Source organism: Festucalex cinctus, chromosome 13, assembly GCF_051991245.1.
Source record: "Festucalex cinctus isolate MCC-2025b chromosome 13, RoL_Fcin_1.0, whole genome shotgun sequence".
In the NCBI taxonomy this organism is placed as follows: Eukaryota; Metazoa; Chordata; class Actinopteri; order Syngnathiformes; family Syngnathidae; genus Festucalex; species Festucalex cinctus.
Window position 1 is genome coordinate 8,338,426 of NC_135423.1, and position 17,266 is coordinate 8,355,691.

At 39.7% G+C, this 17,266-nt stretch overlaps 1 protein-coding gene across 1 annotated transcript in view; it reads left to right on the top strand.

Annotated features, from left to right (window-relative positions):
- The window catches only part of LOC144033588 (uncharacterized), a 35,041-nt gene extending 19,951 nt beyond the window's left edge, over window positions 1–15,090 (top strand). Inside the window, exons 3-14 of the mRNA XM_077541774.1 lie at window positions 379–436; window positions 2,294–2,542; window positions 4,834–4,894; window positions 5,128–5,258; window positions 6,498–6,617; window positions 7,356–7,469; window positions 10,424–10,537; window positions 12,298–12,411; window positions 12,521–12,567; window positions 12,646–12,822; window positions 12,898–13,048; window positions 14,143–15,090. Coding sequence (XP_077397900.1) covers window positions 379–436; window positions 2,294–2,542; window positions 4,834–4,894; window positions 5,128–5,258; window positions 6,498–6,617; window positions 7,356–7,469; window positions 10,424–10,537; window positions 12,298–12,411; window positions 12,521–12,567; window positions 12,646–12,822; window positions 12,898–13,048; window positions 14,143–14,600 — 1,794 coding nt within the window. The 3' untranslated portion in view covers window positions 14,601–15,090. The remainder of the gene's footprint in view (window positions 1–378; window positions 437–2,293; window positions 2,543–4,833; window positions 4,895–5,127; window positions 5,259–6,497; window positions 6,618–7,355; window positions 7,470–10,423; window positions 10,538–12,297; window positions 12,412–12,520; window positions 12,568–12,645; window positions 12,823–12,897; window positions 13,049–14,142) is intronic.
- The last annotated feature ends 2,176 nt before the right edge of the window (window positions 15,091–17,266 follow it).

Below are 17,266 nucleotides of genomic sequence, written 5' to 3' on the forward strand. Positions count from 1 at the left end.
ATCCCATCTCCTTCTCTCCACTCACTTCTCCTCCCCACTCCGTCTCTCACAACAACATGAGCATGCCCAAGCGCCTTTGTGGGGATGACGGTGATGGAATAACAACAAATGTTGTCTTGAGGCGTTTTTGCGATACGCATGCCTGTGTGGTATGAATGTATTCATCCGAAAGCGAAGAGTGCTTGGCCTCTCTTATCTGTCATGCGACAGTCCAAGTCACCAATAGAAGCTGCAGGCTGCTCTCGCCGCACACGGCCATCAATTTGATTGAGGTTTCTAATTTGGACCTGGAATGAGGATGAGCCAACAAAATACACAAATTGCCCTTTTGAAAGTCAAGTCTTCAAATGTTGTTTTGTGTGTGTTTGTCCCTTACAGAAGTCCTTCTCTTTGGTGCTGGAGGCTCACGATGATGACAACAGCACATCACAAGCAGGTGCAGTACCGAACATGGTCACACGCAGCACTGGTGTTTTCATTCCTGTCGTGCGTCCGCTTTCATCGCGCCAACTCGGTCGTGCCAGTCGATTAGTGTTCATTTCGTCAATGAAAACTAAACAAATAATTTCTTCAACAAACATTTTTCACTGGACTAAATTAGTCTGCATTTTCGTCGACCAATGAAGACAAGACAAAAATGTACTTCATTTAATAAAAACTGGACTAAAATCAATGGGCATTTTAGTTCATAAGCAAAGACGAGACAAACATGACATAATTTTGTACAATTTTGTCTCTGATAATCTGTCACTGTGACACTGTCATGTGACACCCCCCCTTTCAAATCTGCAGCTAATGAGTGCAACATACACAAACACATGGGACAAACAGGAGGTGGATTCACGGTGAAAGGTTAAAGAAATGAAGTCAATTGTAGTTATAACATGAATCTAACGGCTATAATGTTCCAACAATAATGTTAATGCCGACCACTAACTAATGCTGGCTAACTTGCTAGCTCATAGCATGGAGCCATAGTAGCCACTGTAATTGTTTGTCAAGTTGTTTTTCATCAAAAAGATGAGATTTTTTTTTTAATGTAAAATAGTTTTAGATCCGAAATGTTCAACATTATCTGCTGACAACAAAATAAACGGGTCAAATGATTGTCCTGACTAAAACGAGACTAAAATGTTGACAGTTTTTGTTGACTAAAACTAGACGTTTTCATTGACTAAAATTTGACTAAATAAAAATGGGATGAGGTTGACTAACTTGAATAAAAACTAACAAGTGTGATTGAAACTGGACCAAAACTGAGACTACTGTACATTTCAAAATGGCTGCTCAAATTAACACTACAGCTTCATCGCAAAAAGATAGCGGCGATAATGAGGGGTGGGCTGGCGCCTCCTCCGACGTTCTTTCCATCTTGTTCTTGTCATTAGCGTCCAGTTTCCGTCGGCGCTCCTGACAGCTCCCCACTTTACTCCTGAAGCGATTCTGCCGCTCGAACACGCAAGCCCTCGCCCGTTTCATCAAAGAGGATTAGTGGCCGTAACCCTCCAACTGCCCTTGATGATATATAGACATGAAATGCTTGGAGGACACAATGACTTTGGTCTAAGATAGCACCAGTGTTATTATTCAAGGTCTATTTAAATTGGATTCAACTTTTCATCACTTGTGATTTAATAAGCAGCTCAAAGACTAGTGGACAATGTCAGGACAAGCCCCACCGCACTGCATTACAGCAACCTGCTACTTTTACTCACTCATCAGAGTCAATTTAATTACAAAATATTTTTTGCTTTTCATTGAGCATTTTGCTCAAACATGACAAATGTTTGAAGATAATTGCTGACAACCTGCAAAGACTGTCTCGTGTTTCAATTATGGAGATAGTCAAGCATGAAACGTTTTTTCCAGATTTTGGTATCAGCAGTCATCTGGTGCAGTCGCGACGTGCAGTTAGCAAGCTTGCTATGCCTACACTCCGAAAATACATCCTCCGTTCTGGTAATCTGCTGACTTGGTTGCTTTAGAGCGCCTCATGGTTGGCCACGAGTGTTACACACGTCAAAGGAGGAATTGTGAGGCGGGGAGTCAGATGTGACAGTGTGCACCAGGGCTTCTTCTCGTTCAGGAAGAAAAGCAACAGGACTTTGCAGTGACATGGCCACTTTAGAGCGCCTTGTTGTCACTGTGTGAAAAAATAAAAAATAAAAAAATAAAAATAAAAAAAAGTCATTATGCCAAACCTCTGTATAATGATGAATTATAATGTATCCAAAGATTAAAACAGTGTTGTTGTTGTTTTTTTCTTTCTTTTCTTCTCCCACGTCTACCCCAGATGAGCTGATTGAGCGTGTTCTTCTGTCGTCCATGTTGAATCCCGGCGAGCAGTGGCAGGCGTACCGCCACCACGGCCGCTCCTTCAGCCTGGAGTACCGCCTCCGCTTTCGCTGCCACGACAACTACTTTGGGCCTTTCTGCAACAAATTCTGCCGGGCCCGACACGACTTCTTTGGCCACTTCAACTGCGACCCCGGCGGCTCCAAAGTCTGCATGGACGGCTGGACGGGACCCGAGTGCAAACAAGGTGTGGCGCAACACGCCGCTCCAATAATAAGTCATTTCCTTCTTTTTCGGAACAAAACATTTGGATCCAAGCATGCAGTTAGCTGAGCAAAGACAACATCGGAATTGGGTCGCAACGATTATTGGCAAGCTTTATTTCCTCTTGAGGGATTAAAATGAGAAAATGTCCTTTTGTTTAAAACATGTCAAATACTTCATGTCCATTATGTACACAAATTCACACAAATATTATAAAGCTCAAGACCAATGTTAAAATAATGTGTACAAAGTTTGGCGAATTTTGGTTCATGTTTAGGCCCTCAAATAAGTAATAGGTCCCTAACAGTCGGCGCTGCTCAGGTAACAATAATAATAATAATAATAATAATAATAATAATAATAATAATAATAATAATAATAATAATAATAATAAATTAGAAAAAGAAAAAATATTATGCATTTCTTACAAAAAATGAAAATATATGCTATTACATTTCACCTTAACTCCCTATAATTTTATTCTACCCAGTTTTCTATATTTCCAAAATATATATTAACAGTCTTTATTTAAGAAGGAAAAACTAAAAATGTTGAATGCTGTCTATGTGAATTGTGTACACACATTTACACAAATAATATAAAAGTAAATATTCAAATTAAAATAAAACTACTATTTTAAAATTAATATTAAAATAATTACAAAATACAACAATTGAAAAATGGAAAGACAGAAATTCGAAAAGTACAAATAATTTCTCCGCGACCCTTGTGAGGAATAAGCGGTCAAAAAAATGGATGGATGGACAAATAATTTCTTTTGAATATTTTTATAGTATTTTTTTTGAATGACATTTTATGCAAATTACATTTCATTTATTCTCAGTTCCCATTAACATTTTATTGTTTCAATTTTTCCATATTTCCAAAATGCCCATCAGTATTATATGCAATCCAGCTGTGATTCAATTATCTTTATTTGATTTTTAAACAAATAAACAATAGGGCAATTGTAACTGAGCCCTATATGAACTCTGCCTGCAGTAATAAACGATGCAGTTATGTAGCTGCATGTTGCTGCATCTGCTAGATAGTGCAACTTTATTGTAATACAAATTTGAAGTATGATTTTTGTCATTTGAAAACAATACAGATGGTAATTGTCTTTTGTGGTTTTGTTGGTGTGTCACCTACTGGAGTCAATGAGTCAGCATTTTCCCATATAAAACAACCAGTGACAATAGTGCATTTGCATTGAAATGAGTTATTCTCCACCTGCGTGCGTGTGACTCATCAGCTGGATATGACCCGTGTGACCACCAAGCCTTTCTATTGCTTCTCTTCTGTGTCTCACTGGTTCAAATTGAATGCAGGAAACCAAAGTGGAAATCATGGGGTGGGGAAAAAATGCAGTTAGTGTTAGGACATCCTGTAGCCATTAGCACCCTCGCCTCGCCTCACCTCGCCCTCATCACGCTTTTCCTTCTCAGCAGGTCGCTGATTGGACCGCCGACATGCAGGAAGTCGCAAAAATTAGATGCCTTTAATTGTTATCAAAAGAAGGAGGTTTTGGGTCTGAATGTTGGTTTATTTTCAGTAAGTCTTTGCTAATTAGCGTTAGCCTGTCTATGGTGGGTGTTTCTGGTTAGCATTAAGCTAGCTCACTTTCGTTCGATTTGTTTGGATGAAGGGTTTGGTTTTGAATAGGGATGGGCGAGTACCGATACCAGGTATCGGTATCGGGCCGATACCAGCCTTTTTTCAAGTACTCGAGTACTCGTGACGCAGACGAGTACAAGCGACCGATGGCAGAGGGGGAAGACGTTAACTGGCGCTAGCTTGCAGCAGTTTTTCACCAAAACTTTATCGGTTTGGAAATACTTCAAAATTGTGAATCTTAAACTAAAAGAACATTTTTGTGTTTTATTTTGAGCGTTAAGACTATTGAAGAGTGACTGTGCTGTTTTTTTTGTCAAAATTAAAGGAAATATATTTGTTTAAAAATATCTTTTAGTGATTTTTTTTTATTTGTCAAAATGTACTACTGGTATCGGTATCGGCGAGTACTGAGGGTCTGAGTATCGGTATCGGTATCGGTCTGAAAAAAAGTGGTATCGAACACCCCAAGTATTAAATATTAAATGTTTGATATAATTGCCTTTTGTTTTAGGTGTTACGGTAAACATCAACTGGGAGTGATAAATAAACAGCTGGCAAGGATGAATGAAATTTCCATCCATTTCAATTTCGCATCTCCGGGCACGGCTGTGCTCGTTTTCTGCTTTCTAATGTATGCGCGTATGCATGTTTTTGCAGCGGTGTGCAGGCAAGGATGTCACCAGGCACACGGCTCTTGCACCCAACCCGGGGAGTGCACGTGAGTGACCTGCACAAAATTAATATTCATTCATTCAAAATAACAAGACAAAATACAAGAGAGCTTAATTCATAATTCTGCCTTAATTCTAGCAATTGTTTAAATTGTTTTGGATGAGTTGATATGTAAATGTTGTTGCCAGCGACTGTTGAAATTGGTGCTTATCTGTGTTGGCCAAGAGAAGCATATGGAGAGAATGATAAAATGTTGCGCTACTCTCGTTTTGTCTCGAGGTGTCACTACGGCTGGGCGGGGCCTCTGTGCGACCAGTGCGTGACCTTCCCCGGTTGCGTGTACGGGAGCTGCACCGAACCCTGGCAGTGCGTGTGCGACGTCAACTGGGGAGGCCTGCTGTGTGACAAAGGTACATACATGCATGTGATACGATACAATATGATACGATATGATGATGATGGATGGATGGATGGATAGGTAAGCTGGATGGTTGTTAGGCTTTCAGTTTTGTATTAAAAATAATACTGATCATTATATTTTTCTTTGTACAGCATTATTTGTATATATTTCAACGATGGCCTCGGACCAGAATTTGTATTGTTATAGTATAATAATAGTATTATTTTTAATATGCATTGAGTTTTTACTTAGTTTTAATGATTACAAAAAAAAGGTCTTCAAGTTTTATTTATTTATTTCATGCACAGTAGTTCATGAATTGACCTTTAATTGTAGATAATGTATTTGGTTTTGTTTATTAAAAATAGCCAACAATTATTATTATTATTATTATTATCAGTAATTGTCAGTTAATTGTGTAGTCGCCAATTCGTAATGTATATACTACTTCATTACTTCATTTTATGCAATATTTAGTAATTAAAAAAAATATATATCAAAGTTTTCTTCTAGTTGAATGTTCTTTAATGTAATGCAGTTTATTCATTCATTTTTTTAATTTTTGAAATAATTTTCCCTTTCTTTTTTAGCTTACTTCTATTTTTATATATATTTGTATTTCATTTCTATAGTTCAGATCATTCTTGTATTTTTCTTTATTTTATTCATTTTATTTTATTGCTGGACAATAATACATATAATAAGGCGTTTCTGTACATGCATGTGACCATATAATCAAACGAAGCACTCTTTGATGAAGAATCATGTGTAGTTGCGTTTCTTGTCACACCCTCTCAGGCGTGTCCCCCGATACTGATCTTCTCGATTCGATAAGGTCCCTGTTAAGAAAAGCTTCACCTTGCTCTCCCTTTCCAGCACACACTTTTACAAAGATCGTCCAACATGATCCCAAAATAGCATCCCACCCACCTCCCTCCCACCACAGTGTGGGAAGGGGAATTCGGGACCCCAGCCCCTCTGCCCATGGGACTTGACATTGTGTAGTGGAAAGGTGATAGCCTTGGGTACGGACGGCCATTGTGAGCTTGTAACTGTAGGCGCAGGTGAAGACAAAAGAGATGGAGATCTCTGTGCAAATGTGTGGGGGTGTGCAATGTTTGCTTTTTCTTTCTGTAAAATAATGAAGGAACTTAAAAAAAAATGACTTCCTAACAGGTTGATAATGTTATGAATATGGCTTCCGTTCTTAAAAGGCCATAAATGAAGCCATTGTGCATGCATGTTTCAGACCTGAACTACTGCGGGACTCACCAGCCTTGCAAAAACGGCGGCACCTGCACCAACACGGAGCCCAACGAGTACCAGTGCGAGTGCCAGGAAGGTTTCAGGGGCCGCAACTGTGACTTTGGTCAGTCAAACTTCAGCAAGGTCACTTTGTGGCACAATTATTGACGTGGCTATTGTTTCAAGCAGTGTTAACTCTTGATTAATCGCAATTTTATAGCTGTTCTAAATGTACATCAAAATATTTTTGTTCTAAGTTTTCATACTCTTGTCAACATAAAAGTGGGGAAAAATGTTAAACTAATAGAAATATGGCTGCATCTTTTCGTTATTGATGCAGTAATTTCATAATGATTCATAAAATTTAGCTAAATTAAAAAGATTTGCTGTACTGTAAAAAAAAAACAACAACAAAAAACCCCCGAGTGTGATATTGATTTGTGTTGGTCATTTTTAATTTTTTTTTGCCACTAGATGGCATAATCACATTTGTAAGAGCTCGCTGCATTTTTCTTTTCATATTAAGAGATATCTTATCTTTAACATGAAGTAACGTGAAATTCTGCACATTTTTCAAATTGTAAAATACAAAATAAAAATTGTAAAATGTAAAAAGGTTAATATATATATATATATATATATATATATATATATATATATATATATATATATATATATATATATATACAATCACTTCTTCATCTATCATTTTCCATGACTTGACTTTCAATGACAAAGCGAAAGGAATTATGAACAGTTGTTAATAGCTCTCAGTGTGAGTATATTATAACAGTGCGCCACTTCCTCCCGAGGGACTCCTCAAGAGCTTGTTCTTCGCCTCCTTCCTCTTTCCTCTCGGCAGTTGAGCACGCGTGCGTGTCGTCGCCGTGTGTGAACGGCGCCACCTGTGTGGAGGACTCGGCGGGCTTCGGCTGCGTCTGCGCCCAAGGCTGGACCGGGCACACCTGCGCTCAGGGTGAGAATGGCAACCATACACGCGAACAAACACACTGCAATCGGAACACTATTCAAGTCGATGTCAACCTGAAACATTTCTTGCGTCACCCCAATAGTCTAAATAAGACATTCTGATGAATATTACATTTGTGGAATATGAATTATGATGCAAAATGCCGCCGTTTTTATCCATCTCCGGAGGCGGCCATTTTGCTCACTTGCTGCCGACTGAAGATGACATCACAGTTGCTCAGGGGTCAGGGAATGACCAATCACAGCTCAGTTTTCAGTTTTCTGAAGCCGAGCTGTGATTGGTTGTTACCTGAGATCTAAGCAACTGTGATGTCATTTTCACTCGACAGCAAGTGGCAAAATGGCCGCCTTCTGATATTGATGAAAAAAAAAAAAACAGCTGGATTTTGCTGCTTAACTCATATTCCACTAACGTTAAATAAATCAGAATACCATATTTAGACTTAGTGAGGCTGCATAGAACGTATTGTTGTTGATATTTTTAGGAGGGTTGACTTCCTTTTTAAAAATATTTGCCCAAGTAATATTTTGACTTTTTTTTTTTTTTTTGCCTTAAAGAGATACTTGACTCATTGAGACATTTTCAGCAGTGAAATGTTAATATTTTGTCCAGAATGAATTTGATAACTTCATTATTTTTCATGTATAATTAATACCTTTTAAAATGTAATTTTTCCACTTGCTGTCGACTAAAGATGACATCATCTGTACTGATGAAGTAGGTAACGACCAACCATAGCTCACCTGTTTTCTGGGGTTGGTCAGTAAACTGAGCCATGATTGGTTGTTATCTGCTTCCTCAGTCAAGGTGATGTCATCATCAGTCGACAGCAAGTAGAAAAATCACTTTTGAAGGGTACTAATTGTACTTGAAAAATAATGAAGTTATCACATTAAGTCTGGGCAAAATATGAACTTTTTACTACTGAAAATGGCTCAATTAATTAAGTATCCCTTTAATAATCCCCAATAACACTAGCTAAAGTCACGAGATTTGTTTGCGTTCTTTGATGGAGAATCTCTCATTGGTAAAGTTGCTGTAATTTGTATTTTTATTTTTATTTTTTTACATTTCCAGTACTTTGAAAGGAACAGTCCCACCATGCTGTTATGTCTACTACGCGGCTCCTTCTGTTATCGTTTGCATAATTGCCCTTTAAGAACAAATGACGAGAACGCTCTAAAAATGTAAATAGACACAGAAATGTCATTTTTACAGCAAAGATGTGTCTGGATGCACTTTCCCTTCACACCTCATAAACTCCATGTCCGCGCCGTCAAGCGAGAAGAAAGGTCAAGCGTGTTTTGGTGGAGTAACAAGCCAGCTGTCACGGCGGCGCGTGTGCATGTGCGTCATATAAGTCCACGCGTGTGTGCACGCGTGCGTGTGTGTGTACGTGGAGCTTGAGACGAGATTGAAGCGCACGGGTTCTCGTACGTCAGAGCTGAGACTGTAAACAGTCGACGTTCCGCATCCCCGATGTTCCCCGCCATCAGGATTTGCCGGTGTGTGTACTCAACAACAAGATGTATATTTTTTTATTGTTATTAATATGACAAGAGCCAGACAAGCAGACGAACAAAGAGTACAATTAGTTTTGCTTTTGTTTGTTGCCGGGTGGCCGCTTGGATGTGGCTTATATGTACGAGCAGTATTAATTAACGTCTTCTGTGTTTGTTTGCAATTGCCTGTTTAGTTGTCCGAGCGCTTATTATTTTGCGAGGTTGGAGTCGGGTTCAGATCCGGGGAAAATGCTTGTATGGTTATGTAAATGGAAAAGGTTATGAGAGATACAGGAAGGATTTTATTAGACAGCTATGTATGACAACTTGGACATCAACACGTACATTTAGATGTTTTTGGAGAACTCAAGGCAAAAAAAATGTCATTGCAATAATGTTTTATGTGACGCACGAGTTTTAACATGGCATTCTTATATATTTTTCATGTTTACACTGTATGTGCCCTCAAATAACTCGATAATAAGAAGAACAAGTCCTCGAGTTGCGTCAGAGTTCTGTTCCTACGCTAGCAAAGTAACCCGAATTTCGACTTAAGTCGAATTTCCCTTTTAAAGTCAATGTTTACATTAAAATAATTTGCATAAAAATCTAAAATACATTCAAATAAAACAATAAGATGCTGTCCGTCTGTCCGACTGAAGCCCGTCTTTGCCAATGTTCGTCGGTGTCTCTCCTTTCTGCGATCTTTTTATGATGTTTAGCTTCGTTTCTATGGTAATTGCTTTTCTTCTTCTTTGGGGCCATGATGTGGAAAAAAAAAAAGAGGGTGAAAAAGACAAAGATACTCCCACAAGTGCACAAGCGCTAGCACTAGCTAAGGGCTAAATAGCAGACGAGGGGAGAACACTGCGGCCAAAATGGCGGACAAGGAGCCAAAATGGTGGACAAGGAGCCAAAATGGCGGACGGGGCCAAAATGGTGGACCGCCTTATGTCGAGTCCGCCTTAACTCAACGCCTCCTTGGCAAGCAATTTATCGACACATTTAGCTGTTAAGAGTTGGCAGTGTGTTAAAGTTGGCACTTCCTTTGTAATGACCATTACTGCCATCTACAGGACTGGAGTGCAAGTGTTACCCACTACCGAGCATATCTTTCAAACGCCATATTTTCTGATTCCTGTCTGACATGCGTGGAACAAGACATTTCAAGCCCTGTCCCACTTCTCATCTCGTTCCCCCTGAAACCAACTTGCTCCTCCTCCACTTGTCTGGCTGTGGAAGATGAGAAAGTGCATTGATCACTTTTTGCACAGAAACCACAGCAGCAGAAAATATTTCAAGCCTCGCATACCAGAGCTGCGTGGTTCATAATCATAGCACATGGTAGCATACCACATGCGACACACACAAAAATGTCTTTGATGGAGACTTTATCATGAGACAGGCGAGTTGTTGACGGCCATTTTGTCTTTGCAGCGGTGAGGCAGTGCGAGCGAAGCCCCTGCGGACCAGGTGCGACTTGTCAGGAGGCTCCGGGAGGTTACCAATGTCTCTGCCCGCCTGGATGGAGCGGCAGAACCTGCCAGCTGGGTCAGTGGGTCAATATGAAAGCCTTGCCGGGCAAGCAGCCATGTTGGGAACGCTGTTGGAATGCTTCTTAGCAGGGCAGTCAAACGGAGGGATTCTCCACAACCAATAATGTGTAAATAGGACGGACGGGGGAATACCGATACCAGGTGACGTCGGTTGATACCAGTATCGGCTGCCCTCTTCTGGTCGTTTTACAAACAGGGACAAGAAATGAAGTGGCCATTCATTTCATGCTGTTTTAAAGAAAATTGCTGTACAGTGTTCCCTCATTTATCGCGGGTGTTAAGTTCCAAAAACTACCCGCAATAATGGAAATCCGCGGAAAAAAAATAATAAAAAATCCTGTTAATTATATATATTTTTTCCGTTTTGGTATGATTTTTACTTTATTATAAATGATTTTTCTTCGTCATATATGGTATTTTTTTTATTTACATTCATATTTTCCATTAAAAGTATGTTTTTTAATTTACTTATTACAGTATACAGTACCGGTATATATATTTTTTTCATTTATTATATATGTTTTTTTTTTTTTTTTTTTGGTATGACTTTTAGTTTAATATGAATTATTTTTCATTCATTTATGTTTTATTTCATTGACAGTATTTTTTTTCCTTTAAAAGTATGTTTTTTTTATGTTTTTGTTTTAATGTACTTGTTATACAGCACATTTTCTTTCTCTTTCTCTTTTCATTTTGTTTTTTTTATTTTAATTATGTTATTGTTTTTAAAAATTGTATTTCTTTATTTTATTTTACGTTGTCAAATCTGAAAAATAACTCACCAATCACAAATATGAAGTATGTGAACCATGAAGCATCATTAAGAAAAAGCATATAGCAACCATAACTATATTTAGTTATTTTAAAATGGAAGTTGTGACGACCTTCGGATGAACTCTCCCTTGATTTGCGAACAACTCTAATTCCTGAGCCTCGGGGCCTCCTCGCGTTCACTCCGACACGGAGCATCCTTTTCAAAATCCTTAATTTCTAGCCGCTAATTACAATTTCAATTAGTACATGTTCTGCTCACGGGCAATTTCAATGAGGGGAATGTGATCAAATGTTCCCCTTTGCGGTTCATTTGAAAGTGCAAACATCATCCACGTTTCAGAATGTTGCGTTCATCTTCCTCCTCTGGGCCTTCATGTGCTGGACGGTTGCCACGGAGACAATACTGTGTACAGTCATGCCACACATACACACATATTGTATAAACTCACTCGCTGCCGGGGGATTGTAGCATTAAAAAAAAAAAAAAAAAAAAAAAAAAGATCAATTTTTCATGATGATGGAGCATCCTACTCAAGTTGTGTTAAAGTGATACATAACACTTGATAATCGCCCGTAGCTGCACACTCCATGTCATACAGTCCACACATACGCACGCTCTGCTTTCAAAGTCAAGTGATAAATGACCTGAGCTCAGACTGTAGATGAAGCAGCGAAAGTCTCATCTTTAGATGTCAGAAGCTACAATGAACCTCAGCATCCACCTGTCGCCATTCACATAACATACTCATAGCTTTGTGTTCATCCATTATTGTTTCATGATACAATTATACTTTGACTACTATTGCGCCAAGCTTTCACACTGCACGTTTTTTTTCGCATTTGTGAGCAGACGTTCCCATGTGTCCCAACGGCTCCGCAACGTCAAACATGCATGAAATTGATTAAACATTTTTCAATTTGGACGCGTACATTATGTCACGATCATGACAGCTGATTTTTATTTTATTTTTTATCCATTAGATGCCGATGAATGTGAAATGAAAATATGCGTCCATGCCCGCTCTTGCCGCAACCTAATTGGTGGATACCTGTGTGACTGTCTTCCTGGATGGGCGGGGCCAAACTGTGACATCAGTGAGTGTGGCATTTATCAGTTTCGCAGCAACAATCCTACCTTTTCTTTCATGTGTTTTAAAACGTTAATTTAATAATTATGCTTTTTTTTTTTTTTTTTATGTATTAGGGAACAGCAGCTGCCAGAGCTTGTGTCTCAATGGTGGATATTGTGAGGTGAGTCCAAATATTTCGTGAAAAAATTTTTATATCCACAAATTGAACACTAAAGGGATTTTAAACTACCTGGTGTAGGACCAGATGTCTGGGTCCAGATGTTTGTGCCCACCTGGCTTCTCTGGAAAATACTGCCAAATTCACCTCGGTCCTTGTGACGGCGCCCCCTGTCTGCACGGAGGGCAGTGCACAACGAAGGATGAAGGTGCGGTCACATGTGACTGTCCTTTGGGCTATTCTGGAATCTTCTGTGAGGCAAGTCAGCAAATGGAACTCAGCAAATGTCAATGTTGCCTGTCATTGTTAATTAACATCACACTTTTATTTCAGATTTTACTGGATGTGTGCAACCCAAACCCCTGCTTGCATGGGATGCCCTGTCACAACATTGATGGCAGGTACGTGTGTGCCTGTCCTGACGGTTACCGTGGAAACGAGTGCCTCAGCCTACAGAGTCCTTGTTTTGGCCCTCACTGTCCAGGTAAGTCGATGGATGGATGGATGGATGATATATGTGATGGATGTATGGTTGGATGGATGATGGATGGACGATGGATTGACGATGATGGATGGATGGATGGATGGATGGATGGATGATATATGTGATGGATGTATGGTTGGATGGATGATGGATGGACGATGGATTGACGATGATGGATGGATGGATGGATGGATGGATGATATATGTGATGGATGTATGGTTGGATGGATGATGGATGGATAGATGATGGATGGACGATGGATTGACGGATGGATGGATGGATGGATGGATGGATGGATGGATGGATGGATGGATGGATGGATTGATAAAAGATTGATAGATAGATAGATAGATGGATGATGATGGTTGGATGGATGATGGATGTGATGGCTGGATGGATGGATGATATATGTGATGGATGGATGGATGGATGGATGGATGGATGGACGATGGATTGACGATGATGGATTGATAGATGGATGGATGGATGGATGGATGGATGGATTGATTGATAAAAGATTGATAGATAGATAGATAGATAGATAGATAGATGGACAGATGGATGATGATGGTTGGATGGATGATGGATGGATGGATGATGGATGGACGATGGATTGATGATGATGGATGGATGGATGGATGGATGGATTGATAAAAGATTGATAGATAGATAGATAGATAGATAGATAGATGGACAGATGGATGATGATGGTTGGATGGATGATGGATCTGATGGCTGGATGGATGATGTATGGACGATGGATGATGATGGATGGATGATGGTTGGATGGATGGATGGATGAATGGATTAATTGATTGATGACAGATGATTGATAGATGGATGGATGGATGATGGATGGATGATAAATGGATGGATAGATGGATATTTAGATTTATATTTAGATAGATTTGGATAGATAGTGCACTGTAAGAAGTTGTTATCTAGTAACTAGCTAGCTAGCTATTGGCGAGAGCTGTCAAAGTTCGAGGTTACTATTTAGCAACTAGCTCGCTCGAGAGATCGTGGATAGATGTTTGTTGATGTAGTTTTTGTAATAATTGACATTTCCCACATTTTTTGTCATACCTTCCAGGCGCAATGTGGGACACCAAAGGGGGCATCAGCTTCTACATGGTCTTGTTGGGCGTCCTGGCATTGGTGACGGTGTGCGCTTGCGCCACGTGTGCCGTGCTCCTCTCCCGCTTTCAGCACAAGCGGAAAAAGCAACAGGCCGTCCCGCCGGAGGAGGGCAACATCAACAACCAGAGGGAGTACGTCAACCTCATCCGAAATCTGGACCACCTGAACCCCCCGCCCCTCCCGCCTCCTGCCGCTCCACTGGTCCCGACGCCACCCGGCACGGCCGTCGCCGCAATTAGTCCGCACTGCTACGAGGAAATCGAGCTGACGCTCCCTCCATCTCCGGCCCCCTCGCACTCGTCGTCTCCTGCGCCGAAGCTGGCGTGCGCCCCAAAACTGGATATTTCCAACCGGGAGCGTGAGAAACTAAACCGCATCCACTGCGCAGACAACCACGAGCTCCAAGTGTGACCCTTCAATTCTGAGGCTGATTTTATTCTGCATCACTTTGCACTCTCGCACTCGCTCACAGGGTCCACATTTCTTGTTTGGCCTGTCGTGTCTTGGAGACTCCTCAGATGGTGCCGTGAGCATTTTCATTTTAAAGTTCCAAGGACTTTTTGTACTCGGTACTTGTAGTCCCAGTACTATGACAGTTTGAAGGAGAAGATTCACAACTGTCGATGGAGATGTTATGTATGTGGCGTGTCGTGTTGGTCACCATGACTAAAACCATGAGAGCATTACGATTTGTCACCGTAAATGTTGAACAGATGTAACATTACACAAAACCAAGTTTTAAGACAGCCCACACCACTCAAGTCAATCCAATCAACTCAGGATAATTTTTGCGGAAAATCTGACCTTTGAACAGAACAGAGGAAAAATGTTCAAGTTGATTCTTAGTATGTTAGTCAGTATATCAACAACTGTAGACAAGGTAAAAAATAAAAAAATAAAATAAATAGTTCAAGAGCCATCCAGTCAGAGTTGTTCAGCACTGCAGACCCCGCCTGAATGTTTCCTGAGCCTTTTTGAGCGTACCTTCCAAATTCAAAGATTCCAGAGCATTCCTGTGATGGAAATGTGACCTCTGAGGTGCCTGAAACAGTCAGTTCCAATAATTCAGGCCAAAATCTGAGCAGGCTATCGATGATCGAATGAATGGATGATTATTTAAAGTCCAGCTGGACTGAATGTGAGATTATTTAAAGCAGCCATAACACGCATCTTCTTATACGGGAAGATTCACTTCCCAACACATTTAACTAGACATGTGCGTGAAAGACTGTACGTACAATATAAAAAACATGTAAGGAGTTGGACACAATCCTCCAAGTTGTGCTTTAAGGCCTCATGAAATGTTTTTAAAACCATACACTGTTGCCTGTGTTGCTTCTGTGACGCTACCTTTCTTCATTCCTCTTGTAAGATACTTTTTGTATATAACTATATTGTAAATATTGACGCCTCCCTTTTTTGTACCGTGGTTCAGTCTGAGAGTATCACTCTTGTTTTAGTGGTGTTCTGTAATAAAAGTGCATTTAACAGATTATTATTATTATTCCTGAGAATTCCGATGAGGTTTTATTTTGGATTTGTTCCACTTTTAAACCACTTTCCAATCGAGAGAATTTGTTACCACAGTCTGAATGTGAGGCTTTTGTAATTGTGATCACTGTGGAATGTAGCAAATATTACTCTCGTAATAATGTGGCTCAGTCGAATCTACCTCACTGAATTGATGACGTGTAATATTGGAAAGTTCCGGAAGTGACGACGACGACAATAGTTTGTATTTCACGAAGACTGACTGCACGTGTAAAACATTTAATAAAAGGGGGAGAGATTTGTGACCAGACCGGAAGTTACGTCAAAGCAAAAAATAAAAATAAACACATCAGTTTTACTTATTATCTGTGTACTATTTATCCTTCTCATTCAAATAGATATATACACTGTATGTTGAAATACTTCATTATGATTTTTCTTTTCTTTTTTTCCCCTCCCTTCTTCTCAGGTTTGTCTTCTTCAAGGCAAATCTAGCTTCTTAGCAGCGTTGAGGTGGTACCTTAGCACCCTCTACTGACCAGCCACGATTGGTTAAATTAATTTAATTTTTTTTTTCCTGCAAAGAAACTTGTTCTTTGAGCTGAATAGTGGTTGAAAGGGTTAGTAATGAATGAGATTTAAAAAAATAAATAAATAATTCTATTGGATTTTTTTTTCAATGCTGGGAAGTGACTGACACTGTTGGATAATTAAACATGACCTGGGTCCAATTGACCAGGAATGTTATTGCTAGAGATGTAAATGGTAGTCTCACATTTACAGCCCTGTGCAGATGGCATACGTTCAAAGCATAAACTCATTGACTGTGAGTAAAAGGAAAGATGTTTTGTGACAGCAGGGATGCAGAAAAGACAGTTAATGGCTCAGTGCATGTGGCAAACGTGAACTTTGGCCTGTGCAAACAGCAGCCGGTCGGTAAGGCTTCCTGTAACCGTCCTGCTCAGGAGGAAATGGAGGAAACATAGCGCGCGCTCTACACACCTGCTGTGTGCCACAGGATGTCACTCAAAACAACATGTGCTCACGGGACAAGCTTCAAGTATGGAGTGCATAAAAGGCACTTCAACTTTGTCTAAGTTGTGACATCACTCTGGGGTGGAACACTTTATTATCCTTATAATATAGTTTTAACACTAATTCAAACTCATTTGTATACATCGTGCGTAAATAAATATAAATTTAATGTAAACAGTTTTTTTTCAATGCAATTTTATTTCGCCATGCAAGAGTAACTGAGACATGAAAATGGTAGAACGTTTTTTTTTTTTTTCATTTGTAGACAATGATCATGACAATATAACCCTGAACTATTTAGCCAAAGATTATTGTTTGTCACCCACTGTAGACGGGAAAAAAACACAGAAAGTGGATGGATAGTCAGTCTAAAAATATGTTTGTTTTTTTAATGTTAAATTTTCAGCGTTTAATCTTTATTCGTTTCTGTTATTAACCCAAGCAGAATTGAAACGACTATATTTTAATCATAGACGAAGTAGTAATGCCCTAGTCCAGCAGGGGGCGCGTGGCCTTACCAACCTCTGTGGTTCACGTTTCATAAAGCAGAA